Source organism: Panicum virgatum, chromosome 5N (assembly GCF_016808335.1).
Source record: "Panicum virgatum strain AP13 chromosome 5N, P.virgatum_v5, whole genome shotgun sequence".
Classification (NCBI taxonomy): Eukaryota; Viridiplantae; Streptophyta; class Magnoliopsida; order Poales; family Poaceae; genus Panicum; species Panicum virgatum.
Window position 1 is genome coordinate 1,069,592 of NC_053149.1, and position 13,125 is coordinate 1,082,716.

The window sequence follows — 13,125 nt, forward strand, 5'->3', positions numbered from 1 at the left end:
TCGCAAATTTACGTTACCACGATATCGCACTCTGCATAAGCCAGTCATTTATCTCGTTTTCGCTTCTCAGAGTGTGAAAACAGAGCGCGGCGAATTCCTGGAACCGTAAAACTTGTCATTTTCAATCGATTCCACGATGAAATTGTAACTTTCATTGATATTCATAACAAAATTATGACTTGCGAGCTAAGGAGCGGAAAATCTTTCTCCTGTTCTACAAATCAAATATTTCACTTTATTCCGAAAAAAAATGTACTGTCTAGAACCATTTTCATGTTTTCGACCGTTTTCATCCCTTATGCCCATCAGCGTCTTGATGAAGAAAGGCTATAACAGGTTAGGCCCATCAGCCATCGATTCACCACAACAAGAGCCCTGCACAGCTAGCAATGCAATGCAATGCAGCAGAGAGCAACAATGCACAAGAACAGAGCTCCTACTAACTTGTTTGGCCCACAAGGCAGAAACAAATCCAACTTAATTGCCAGAGAGTCACCAGACATATCTCCTGTGTAACAGCAATCAATCTTTGTAACGGTAACTCACCCGGCAATTGCCTTGAGCCGAGCTCACCAACTGCTAGTTTAGTAACTCAACACCCGTTTCAGGGCCAGGCAGGGATGATAGATGAGGCGTCAGATCTTGCTCCCTCTGTGCCTGGATGCCGTCATCCACTGCCTCCCGATCGCCACCAGCTCGCCAGACTCCTTCTTCCGGATCTCCACCGTCACCGCTGTCATCCTCCCTTTATGCTCCACCACCTTGCCATCCAACTCAACTTCCTCCTGGACATTTTTGACACGTTTTAGTTCAGTCAGTCCTTATGAACAAATACATTCCGAAAGTTTTCAGAATATATGCAGCTATCAGAAATCTTGCACAAAGGTGTGTGTAACACCCCTCAATTAGCACTCAATTAGGAGCCTTAAACGAAGTTTGAAGATTCAAATGGAGTCAAAAATGTCAAGCACACGTGTAGCTCTCTGCTCTTTCTCCCGTGCGTCGTTGCCGTGGTCAAGTTGGCCACGAACGCCGCTCGCGCGCGCTCACGACGCGCGTCCCCGCCCATGCTGTCCTTGTCTCGCTCGTAGGCCAGCACGCTCCTCTCCCGAACCCTCTCCATGCTGCCTGAGCCGCCCACGCCTCTCCCTCTCCCTCTCGCGCGAGCGCCGCTTGCCATGGCCGCCATTAGCGTCGCCGCTCGTCGGTCTCCCGCGGAGCTCCCTCTTCCACCCTTTCTCGCGCCCAAACGAGCCCGTAGCTAGCTTCCTTGGCCTCCACCGGTGCTCCCCGACCCGCTTGCCGCCGTCCAGAGTCGCCGGAACGCCGCCACAGCGGCACAGTACCGCCGCCGCCCGCCGCCCGCCGTGGAACCGCCGCCACGGACCACCTCTTCGCGCTCTAAGACCACCCAGAGGTAGCTCTCGAGTCCCTCTAGCTTTTCCCCAACTTTCCCCATGCCGACGTTGAGCCCTGCCGCCGGAATCGAGCCCGAAATCACCGCCCCTGCTCTGTTTCGCGACCAAGGACCTCGGGTTGAAATTCAAGAAAGTCCAGGGGGTTATTTGAATAGACTGTGACTCAGACGAATAGTGCTTTAAGGACTTCTTTGTAATTTCTAGCTATAAACTTTGAAATTCAATATCAATTCGTAGAAAATTCGTAAAATAGAAAATCTTGTTGTTTTGGAATCCTCTTGAAGAGATCTATGCAGTAGAACCATAATATGGTAGGTGTTAGTTGCAAGTTTTTGCTGTAGAATTAGATTTATGTTACTAGGTGCATAAAGGCTAGTTGTTTATTCTTTTTCTTAATTAATTCTTGGAGCCTTTTTATGCTCTGAAATTTTTATGGTAGTTTGTTCATGTGACAATAGTGTTGCTATAAAAATTTCATGATCAGTTCTCTGGTGTAGCTATTTATTTGATTTAATCCTTGTTTAGTAGACTTTATTTATGGTAAATAGTTTTTGTTAGTAATAAATCATGAAAATATTTCTGCATGTTCTTTTTGATTAGATTAGCTTGTCCAGGAAGTTTGAGCCTCAGTTCATGACAAGAACAGGAGCTAAAAATGAATCTTGCTAATCTACTATCTGTTTTGTTTATTTTCTCAGAATTAATTCAGTGTAGATAAAATCATGAAAAATTCACAGTCGCTAGTTCATTTCTGTGTCAACCTCATGTTAAATTTTGAGCTTCTGTTTTGCTCTAGTTTGACCTGTATAATTTAAGCTTGTTCTAGGTGTTGTCTGAATGATTGAATTATTGTGATTAATTGGCTACATGTCTTGGCATGAGTTTTATAGGGTAGCTTAATCTGTTCATGTTATGTTTAGGGTAATTTTTGCTAAATGTATTTCTTTTTGTGCTTTGAGTTGTTTATTTATTAGCAAGCCATGACCTGCATGTTATAGGAATCAACTACTGCTTGTTTGTGCAGTTAGTGAACTTCTTGTGTGCCGTTGATCATGATGCCATGGGTAGTTAGAAATGTAGTTAACTACTCTATAAATGATTGCCCATGTGATATGATTGTTTGTTACTTGTTAGACTACAACTTTATCGTGAAGGAAAAATAATAGCATCTATATGGTTGAGCAACTCAGAACTGTGCATTCATACATATACATTATTGCACCTCATTTAGGTACGATAGATGAACCTCGTGAGGGATGTGACATTGAAGCCGAGCCAGAAGATGGTGAATGGTGGACCCATCTAGAAGATGGATGGATGGATCCCGATGTGCATGACCGAAGGCAGGTGCTCGCCAAGCGAGTATCATCTAACTAACACTGACTCAGTGTTCATCCCAGGCAAGCCCCGGTGCATGTCCGATTATTTTAAATTATGATATCTATATACATTTTTATTACTTGTGCATTATGTTTCAGGAGTTGATTGGAACCCTAGTTGCATGATCCTTAGATTCCTGGAGTTGTACTAGTATGTATAGGACGATAGAACTGCTATGCTTAATAAGTTCTCGATAGAAGACGAGTGACTTCTCGTCACTCCCGAGTTATAGGAAAACTTTAGAAGCCGAGTAATTGCCGGTTACTCGCAAGATACATTATTGTCGTTATACTTCAGTAATTGAGAAATGGATTGAAATGGATATGCAGATGTGAGACCGGGCGGGGATGATGGATAGGTATGGCAGCAGGACAGGGTTCCTGTGTGTCTTAGTCCCGCCCGTGTCGATTAAGGACCGGTCGTTGTGGCAGTGCTGATCGGGGATTGAATTGTACTAACTGCATGCCGGGAGTAGGAGGTAGTCGAAACCGGTAAGCCGAGTACTGCCTTACTTCGAAAGTACAGGACTCCTTCCCACCCCTTAGGGCGAGTCGAGTAGTCGCGGAGAATTGGGATGCATGTATTTACTTTTGGTGGTCTCTCGTTGAGCTCGGCTGACTATACGCTGGTGGGGCGGTCCTGTAGTTCGAGGCGGGGAGGGGAATGGTTGGTTTGTATTGTCCGACGGGGCAAATACGGGCCGTGTTGGTTAGGTCCACCTTGCAAGGTTAAATCGGATCGATTCGCCGTGTCTCGCGGTTATGAGGGCCTTGGTCTCTTTGTCACACCGTAGCAAAAATGTAGAATGTGAGTTAGGTATGTTTATATAAAATATTGATCTCATTGAATTATTTTGCTTGCATCACCATGATTGCTATAGTAGGTCTATGCAAATATTAGATGAGAGTTAATTTATATAGAACCTGGAGCTAAAATAATGAAAGTAAGGAATTATTTTAGTTGCTTTTTCTGCAAAATAAACCACCAGCCAAATGCCTTGCATGTCTAGATATGTGGGCTAAGTTATATCCACTGGTCGGGTAAGTCTTGCTGAGTATTAGTATACTCAGGGTTTGTTGTTTACCCTATTTCAGGTATAGAAGCTAATCAGGATTCGCATCAGTGGGCTCGATGTGACGTCCTCACGTGTTCATAGTTATCATTTCGTTTTATTGGTTCTCAATCAAATTTCTTCCTCTCAGGTCATATTCTCATCCGCTGCTGTCATTTATTTTATATAAATTCTAAATTTAAAGTTGTTTTGTAAATATTTATATTATTAACTATTTTTGTGAAATTATATTATGCTGGTACCGTCTGTGCTCGCCGTCGCGCGAGACTTCTGGTGTGTTTCGATCGGCCTGTGGGTTGGAAACAGGCTGTCAGGTTACACTTAATTAAGCTAATGCGCCTGATGCGTTCAAATGATGGCCATTACGCTTAATTAAGCTGTTTAACTTGGCGGTTCTGTCACAGCTGGTATCAGAGCTGAAATGCACCAGGGAGGGTACTAGCATGATTATTTTTAGTGTTTTCAAAATTAAAAATGAGTTTTAGAAAGATACGCCTCTTTGCGCTTAAGGGTTTAAGGAAGATTAGTACGTAAGCCCTATATAGTGTAAGTTAAATCAGGTGGCTCTATATAATATCAACTGATTTCCAGCACATTACATTTATGTCAAAACTTACTTTCTTACATAATATTTATTTAATATTGTATCGACGCACCTACGCTAAGGTAAGCAAGGTAAACATTCTTGGTAGTCCCTTAGAATAGCCCACGTGTTTCATACGTGCGCGGATCCCATATGATGAGCATACGAGGATGTGATAAGGCTCCATTCAAATGAGCCTGTCGCTATCTGCCGCCTGATATGGAGTGCGAACTTCCCGCCGTGTGATTGCAATCACGGCCATCTCGTAAGGCAATGTTACGAGATGTAAATCTGTCATGCGATTGGCCATGACCGTGTACCTTGGGACACGTTTACCCTTGGGTGTCCCGTAAGGCGATTTGTACGGGAAGTGAATACGTTGCCTCAGTAACGTATGCAGCGCTGTCCATGCAGCGTTAAACGCATGGGCGCCATCTCTATAGTAGATGGTGATGTATGTGTGAATATGTGGGCAACTGCATATGCGTTACCCATGTGGCGTAGGACACATGGGGGCCGTTCGTGTGTGCTGGCACGAAGGGTCCAGTCGTGGATATATATATATATATGTATATCATGTGATTTTCTGCAGGTACACTAACAAACGATTGCGTGAGTTAGAACGAGTACAAAACGACTAGATATATAATTGGGAGAGTACGTATGTATGCCACCGAGTATCCACGTATATTGCCATATAATTATGTTGGCAAATTTTGGAGAGGACGAAATTAGACGAGCATGCATCATCATATCATCATGTGTGGAGTTTTTGGTGGTTTTTCTGGTGCATCCAATACTCGCTCACTAAGAGCATACATCGCTGTTTTGAAATTTTGCGCTACACTACTATCGGTCCAACTTCTAGCTATCCAAATAATTTTTCCTGAACAACTAGATTATGAGAAAGATGTGAGAAATTATAGATTTACATATTATAGAAATTTTAACGACCTTAGGGGAATGTTCATATGGACCTCCAGACTAAACTTGGCCCCTTGATCCAGTGCCTTCTATGCTTATAGCTACGACTCAGTAGTAATGGTCAGGTCTTTCTTAACATTCTCATTATCTTTGAAAGCCCAAATAAGGATATTATCCTAAGAAGAATCTCCTAGCCAATTTTTCTTAACATACCATCGCATGAGCTAAAATTATCCTATCTGTGGCTTAATGCCCATTCCCATTTATTCAGCTATTTCTATTTTTCCACAATTGGTCAATATCAATTTGAGATCGTGCATCCTCATTTCTGGGCCATTCATTCAAATGCTCAAAGATAATTCATCCTGGCTATTCTTGATGACTACACACTTTCTGTTGTTCTTATAGTGTTGATATTCGTTTATATCGATCGCCTTGATTCCTATACCTAAAATGGATCCACTTACGTTCTTGCTCGAATAATATAAATAAATTAATGACTTGATTACAGATATTATAGTCATCCTGCAGGAATGAGGTCGCACGTTTGTTGCATTACATCGTCTTGCATTGTTGGGTCGTGCTAGGTTACTGCATGATCATGGGAGACATTGGTGGTAGTTTGGCTGACTATGTGTGTTCGTGCTTTTGAGTGCGTTCTCTGGTGTCTTCCGACTTCTATAATCTCTTTCTATCCATTCGTGTTATTCGGAGTGCTATTATTGATTCTTAGGCGGTGGAGATTTCTCCCATGATCTCTAGTGCCGCGACGGAACCTAGGGCCTCGCGTGTGTGGCCACCATGCGATTGTGCTACTAGGTGCGCGCTGGTGCTTGAGTGCATGTGGACGAAACTACATCGCCAATTCTTTTTGTGAAATCTTTGGAATCATTTTTCTCTGGTTTGATCTTTTAAGGGGGTAGGCCCTAGACGAATAACAGTGCGTACGGGTTGTTTAAGTTTGAGTTTCTGGGTATTGTCCACTAACTGGCATGGCATCATGTGCATCCTTAACTCATATATGTGCGTGCATCATACTCATGCATCTCATGGCGAGCATCACTCAAGAGTATCGTTATTATGCATCATGATGTGTGCATCATTGAGTCGACATCATGGCAAATGCATCATGTCATATGCACCATTTTGTTTTGTGCAAGGAACATTCCATCATGGCACTACACTGGCATTGCATTGGTATAAATGAACATATTTTACAACTAGCATCATACAAATCATTCAGCTAATAAACTCTGAGCAGGGATGTTCCAAACACCACCCGTAAATCAATCTCTCGTACTATCCTCTCTTACTATCCATAAGTCTTGTGATGAATCTCGCCGACATTTGTTTTCCTCATGTTGTGATCTTAGCTCTATGAGAACTTGATCACCTTGTCTCATCATTATTCTTTGTTTTGTTTGATCTTTTCTTCTAGATCGGAAAACCTTACATTACCCAGTTATCCAATCTAGTTGAAGAGCCGTGCAAGAATCAAGTTCAGGTGTTTGCTTAAAAGCATCATTGTCATACTGATGCGTCCCTAGCTACTTGCAAGTGGAAGCTCCTTCCTCCCTAATAGAAAATCCTGGTTTCAAAATGTGTGTGTATCCTTTTCAGTCCTATAAATGACCCTGATCAAAGTTTGGAGCTATAAACTCTTATATGCAGTGCTAGTTATAGTTGTTTGTGCTGCAAAAATCAGAATTTATGCATAATGTAGACCTTTTGTTGACTCGCTAATCCCAACTAAGTTTTCTCAATAATTGCTTATGTCTGTGGTATGCTCATGTACCTGCTGGACAAAATCATATCTGACATTCACTGTTGAACCTCTCTGTCGCTTATCTTAAAGATGATCTAGTGCAAAGTTAAATCTCTTTTTCTATCATGACCTCAACATCCTTTCCTTGTAACTCATGTCGTTGCTCTGTCAGCCAAGTCTCTGGATAGTATATCGGTTTCGTTCCATGTATCCTGCTTGTTCGTTTATAGTTCTCTAAGGTTCCTGAATGGTTATCGGTCTTAATCTCCTGTTGCTGCCCAGCCGGACTGAATTTCATGTTGATGGTTAATCCGGTAATCTTGTCCGTGGATGCAAGCTGTGTGTGAAACTTAAGCAAGAGTCTTATTTCCTGCAGTCTGTGATGGTTAGTCTCTGTTTTTCTCATGTCATGCCTCCATTTTTAGATCACCTCCTTGCTATCCCTCATTCTCATAATGCTTATCCATGCATGACCTATCTATGCTACATGTGAATTCTCGTCGTATGCTCGGTAATGGTGTTTTGATTACGATTGATGGTGATTGTGTCCACATATATTATCTACAGTCATTCACAGCAAAAGCTGAAGCCCTGGAGCTTTTTAGTGTGGAAAAACAATTGATTAGCTCACACCGTGGCACGATTAATCTCTAGTTAGGTAATGATAGTATGATTACTATGAAACTTACATCCTTTAGCACTAAGTTGAGTAAGGAATTAGCAAATCAGCTGGCAATATTTATACCATTAAAATCAGCTATATTGTTTAATCTAGAAACTAGCATCCACATCGGCTGATTTTATCCCTGAGTTTATCGATTATTCTCCTTTACTTCCTCTCCACTTAAATCTCGGGACGAGATTTCTTTAAGGGGTAGGATTGTAACACCCCTCAATTAGCACTCAATTAGGAGCCTTAAACGAAGTTTGAAGATTCAAATGGAGTCAAAAATGTCAAGCACACGTGTAGCTCTCTGCTCTTTCTCCCGTGCGTCGTTGCCGTGGTCAAGTTGGCCACGAACGCCGCTCGCGCGCGCTCACGACGCGCGTCCCCGCCCATGCTGTCCTTGTCTCGCTCGTAGGCCAGCACGCTCCTCTCCCGAACCCTCTCCATGCTGCCTGAGCCGCCCACGCCTCTCCCTCTCCCTCTCGCGCGAGCGCCGCTTGCCATGGCCGCCATTAGCGTCGCCGCTCGTCGGTCTCCCGCGGAGCTCCCTCTTCCACCCTTTCTCGCGCCCAAACGAGCCCGTAGCTAGCTTCCTTGGCCTCCACCGGTGCTCCCCGACCCGCTTGCCGCCGTCCAGAGTCGCCGGAACGCCACCACAGCGGCACAGTACCGCCGCCGCCCGCCGCCCGCCGTGGAACCGCCGCCACGGACCACCTCTTCGCGCTCTAAGACCACCCAGAGGTAGCTCTCGAGTCCCTCTAGCTTTTCCCCAACTTTCCCCATGCCGACGTTGAGCCCTGCCGCCGGAATCGAGCCCGAAATCACCGCCCCTGCTCTGTTTCGCGACCAAGGACCTCGGGTTGAAATTCAAGAAAGTCCAGGGGGTTATTTGAATAGACTGTGACTCAGACGAATAGTGCTTTAAGGACTTCTTTGTAATTTCTAGCTATAAACTTTGAAATTCAATATCAATTCGTAGAAAATTCGTAAAATAGAAAATCTTGTTGTTTTGGAATCCTCTTGAAGAGATCTATGCAGTAGAACCATAATATGGTAGGTGTTAGTTGCAAGTTTTTGCTGTAGAATTAGATTTATGTTACTAGGTGCATAAAGGCTAGTTGTTTATTCTTTTTCTTAATTAATTCTTGGAGCCTTTTTATGCTCTGAAATTTTTATGGTAGTTTGTTCATGTGACAATAGTGTTGCTATAAAAATTTCATGATCAGTTCTCTGGTGTAGCTATTTATTTGATTTAATCCTTGTTTAGTAGACTTTATTTATGGTAAATAGTTTTTGTTAGTAATAAATCATGAAAATATTTCTGCATGTTCTTTTTGATTAGATTAGCTTGTCCAGGAAGTTTGAGCCTCAGTTCATGACAAGAACAGGAGCTAAAAATGAATCTTGCTAATCTACTATCTGTTTTGTTTATTTTCTCAGAATTAATTCAGTGTAGATAAAATCATGAAAAATTCACAGTCGCTAGTTCATTTCTGTGTCAACCTCATGTTAAATTTTGAGCTTCTGTTTTGCTCTAGTTTGACCTGTATAATTTAAGCTTGTTCTAGGTGTTGTCTGAATGATTGAATTATTGTGATTAATTGGCTACATGTCTTGGCATGAGTTTTACAGGGTAGCTTAATCTGTTCATGTTATGTTTAGGGTAATTTTTGCTAAATGTATTTCTTTTTGTGCTTTGAGTTGTTTATTTATTAGCAAGCCATGACCTGCATGTTATAGGAATCAACTACTGCTTGTTTGTGCAGTTAGTGAACTTCTTGTGTGCCGTTGATCATGATGCCATGGGTAGTTAGAAATGTAGTTAACTACTCTATAAATGATTGCCCATGTGATATGATTGTTTGTTACTTGTTAGACTACAACTTTATCGTGAAGGAAAAATAATAGCATCTATATGGTTGAGCAACTCAGAACTGTGCATTCATACATATGCATTATTGCACCTCATTTAGGTACGATAGATGAACCTCGTGAGGGATGTGACATTGAAGCCGAGCCAGAAGATGGTGAATGGTGGACCCATCTAGAAGATGGATGGATGGATCCCGATGTGCATGACCGAAGGCAGGTGCTCGCCAAGCGAGTATCATCTAACTAACACTGACTCAGTGTTCATCCCAGGCAAGCCCCGGTGCATGTCCGATTATTTTAAATTATGATATCTATATACATTTTTATTACTTGTGCATTATGTTTCAGGAGTTGATTGGAACCCTAGTTGCATGATCCTTAGATTCCTGGAGTTGTACTAGTATGTATAGGACGATAGAACTGCTATGCTTAATAAGTTCTCGATAGAAGACGAGTGACTTCTCGTCACTCCCGAGTTATAGGAAAACTTTAGAAGCCGAGTAATTGCCGGTTACTCGCAAGATACATTATTGTCGTTATACTTCAGTAATTGAGAAATGGATTGAAATGGATATGCAGATGTGAGACCGGGCGGGGATGATGGATAGGTATGGCAGCAGGACAGGGTTCCTGTGTGTCTTAGTCCCGCCCGTGTCGATTAAGGACCGGTCGTTGTGGCAGTGCTGATCGGGGATTGAATTGTACTAACTGCATGCCGGGAGTAGGAGGTAGTCGAAACCGGTAAGCCGAGTACTGCCTTACTTCGAAAGTACAGGACTCCTTCCCACCCCTTAGGGCGAGTCGAGTAGTCGCGGAGAATTGGGATGCATGTATTTACTTTTGGTGGTCTCTCGTTGAGCTCGGCTGACTATACGCTGGTGGGGCGGTCCTGTAGTTCGAGGCGGGGAGGGGAATGGTTGGTTTGTATTGTCCGACGGGGCAAATACGGGCCGTGTTGGTTAGGTCCACCTTGCAAGGTTAAATCGGATCGATTCGCCGTGTCTCGCGGTTATGAGGGCCTTGGTCTCTTTGTCACACCGTAGCAAAAATGTAGAATGTGAGTTAGGTATGTTTATATAAAATATTGATCTCATTGAATTATTTTGCTTGCATCACCATGATTGCTATAGTAGGTCTATGCAAATATTAGATGAGAGTTAATTTATATAGAACCTGGAGCTAAAATAATGAAAGTAAGGAATTATTTTAGTTGCTTTTTCTGCAAAATAAACCACCAGCCAAATGCCTTGCATGTCTAGATATGTGGGCTAAGTTATATCCACTGGTCGGGTAAGTCTTGCTGAGTATTAGTATACTCAGGGTTTGTTGTTTACCCTATTTCAGGTATAGAAGCTAATCAGGATTCGCATCAGTGGGCTCGATGTGACGTCCTCACGTGTTCATAGTTATCATTTCGTTTTATTGGTTCTCAATCAAATTTCTTCCTCTCAGGTCATATTCTCATCCGCTGCTGTCATTTATTTTATATAAATTCTAAATTTAAAGTTGTTTTGTAAATATTTAGATTATTAACTATTTTTGTGAAATTATATTATGCTGGTACCGTCTGTGCTCGCCGTCGCGCGAGACTTCTGGTGTGTTTCGATCGGCCTGTGGGTTGGAAACAGGCTGTCAGGTTACACTTAATTAAGCTAATGCGCCTGATGCGTTCAAATGATGGCCATTACGCTTAATTAAGCCGTTTAACTTGGCGGTTCTGTCACAGTGTGTGTCGCGTCTGAACATGCATATATTCACAAGAGATATTTTGCACCTAGCCTATCTAGAACCAAAGAAAAAAAGGAGAACAAATTAAAAGCTTGTTGCGTCATTAACTACAGAAAATGATTCTGGAGCGCATAGTTTGGACCCTGCTGAGTCAGAATATGTTCTCGAAGTAGAATGTGCTGCAACTACAAATGTTTCTGCCTTAACATTGATCGTTTGCTTGTGAGAATCTCCCTTTCAGGGAAACATAACCAGTACCTTGTTGTTTTGGGGTAACACGGTTGCTTTTGGGAACTAGCTTCAGAAATAAGCATGTCTGCAGGTGACAGAATGGGCAGACCTATTCCTACTACCGTACCACTTTGCATTCTAGAGCTGAAAAATAGCTACAAGTCGCATTGGCAGAGTGGTTACAAATAAAACTAACTAGGCACCATTGGTCAAGAATTGTCAGGAAAGGTCTCTTGTCCAACCCCTCAAGGAAGAAATGTTGAAAGAAACAGAAAAGGGTGCTCAACAGTCTACCCCATCTTTCCAAAGCACATCATCAGGAAAGAAACTAGTTTTGCTAACGAAATGCTCGGTGCTCAGCTTTAGTTGAAGGAGCAGGCTCGCCTAATTCGACAATCTGAACCAAGTTTCTGTGCAAGGCGCGAATGAAACGAACATAATCACCCATCTAACAATGGTAACAACTAACAAGTTTCAGAATAATTTTAGAATAAGACATTTGATCTGTTTTGACTGTCTACAGTAAATAACACATGATGCTTCAGGTCTGTTTATCTTGCAAGATCTGCAAAGTAGTGTAAATATCGAAAGAGTTTGTAGTACTGAACTATTGATTCCTTCGTTCATCACGGTCTACTACTCGATCACAGAATCGCAGACTCATGTCATGCTTGCCGGAGCCTGTGAAGGAGAAGAGCAGAGGGTTGACTTGCTCGCCACCACCCTACTCCAATCTGTGTACGATTGTCGAGGAGCAAAGAGGAAATCGGAGGGACCAGTCACTAGTCAGAGATGGTAGGTAGGTAGGTAGGGAACGCACATGGAGCTTGGCCGGCGCGAAGTAGGTGATGTCGTAGTGGACGGAGACCTTGATGATGCCCTCGACGGACATGATGGCGGCGGCGCAGACGTCGTCCGCCGCCGCGGCGATGGCGCCCTTGTGCCAGTTCCCCTCCGCGTCCTGCTGCATCCACGCGCCCACGAGCGGGGGGTTGCGTTGCGCCATTTACGAAGGCAAAAGCAGGAAGAAAAAGAAAATCACCGGCGGGGGGAAGCCGGAAAGGAACTCACGGTGAGGTGCGCCGGCACGCGGAGCGAGCAGACGGCGCGGCCCCGCTCGGCGAGGGACACGCGCACGCCGGAGAGCGGCAGCGCGTTGAAGGCCCGGTCGGGGCCGCCCTCCACCGTGGCGCCGGCGTCCTCCAGCCATCTGCGGGCGCCGTCCGCCATCCATGCCGGGGGCTCCCGCATGGTGGGGTTCGTTGGCGGTGGGCTCTCACTGGACGACGAGGCTACCTGCCTCTGCCTTGTTTGACTAGTCATTGAGGGCTTGCTCCCCTGCCGAGGAGCTTCCCTTTTTAGCCACCGCCACCGCCACCGCGTGGGCCGCTTTCTGAAACTCTGACAAGCTCTACTACCGGGTTGCAGCTCCAGCTTCACGCTCTGCTCTGCCAGCAGCTGAGCTCACTACACCACTCATGAATG

The 13,125-nt window shown here is 43.8% G+C and overlaps 1 protein-coding gene across 2 annotated transcripts; it reads right to left on the bottom strand.

The window, feature by feature from the left end:
* Window positions 1-210: 210 nt before the first annotated feature.
* LOC120672563 (acyl-coenzyme A thioesterase 13-like) lies at window positions 211-13,117 on the bottom strand. 2 transcript variants are annotated; one of them, XM_039953048.1, is made up of 3 exons: window positions 12,712-13,117; window positions 12,461-12,601; window positions 211-785 (listed from the first exon to the last, which is right to left on the bottom strand). In XM_039953048.1, the coding sequence occupies exons 1-3, from the start codon at window positions 12,961-12,963 to the stop codon at window positions 636-638; spliced, it is 543 nt and encodes a 180-aa protein (XP_039808982.1). In that variant the 5' UTR covers window positions 12,964-13,117; the 3' UTR covers window positions 211-635. The 2 variants fall into 2 exon arrangements, with proteins under 2 accessions (XP_039808982.1, XP_039808981.1); XM_039953047.1 differs by having other exon boundaries at window positions 12,461-12,604.
* Window positions 13,118-13,125: the final 8 nt, after the last annotated feature.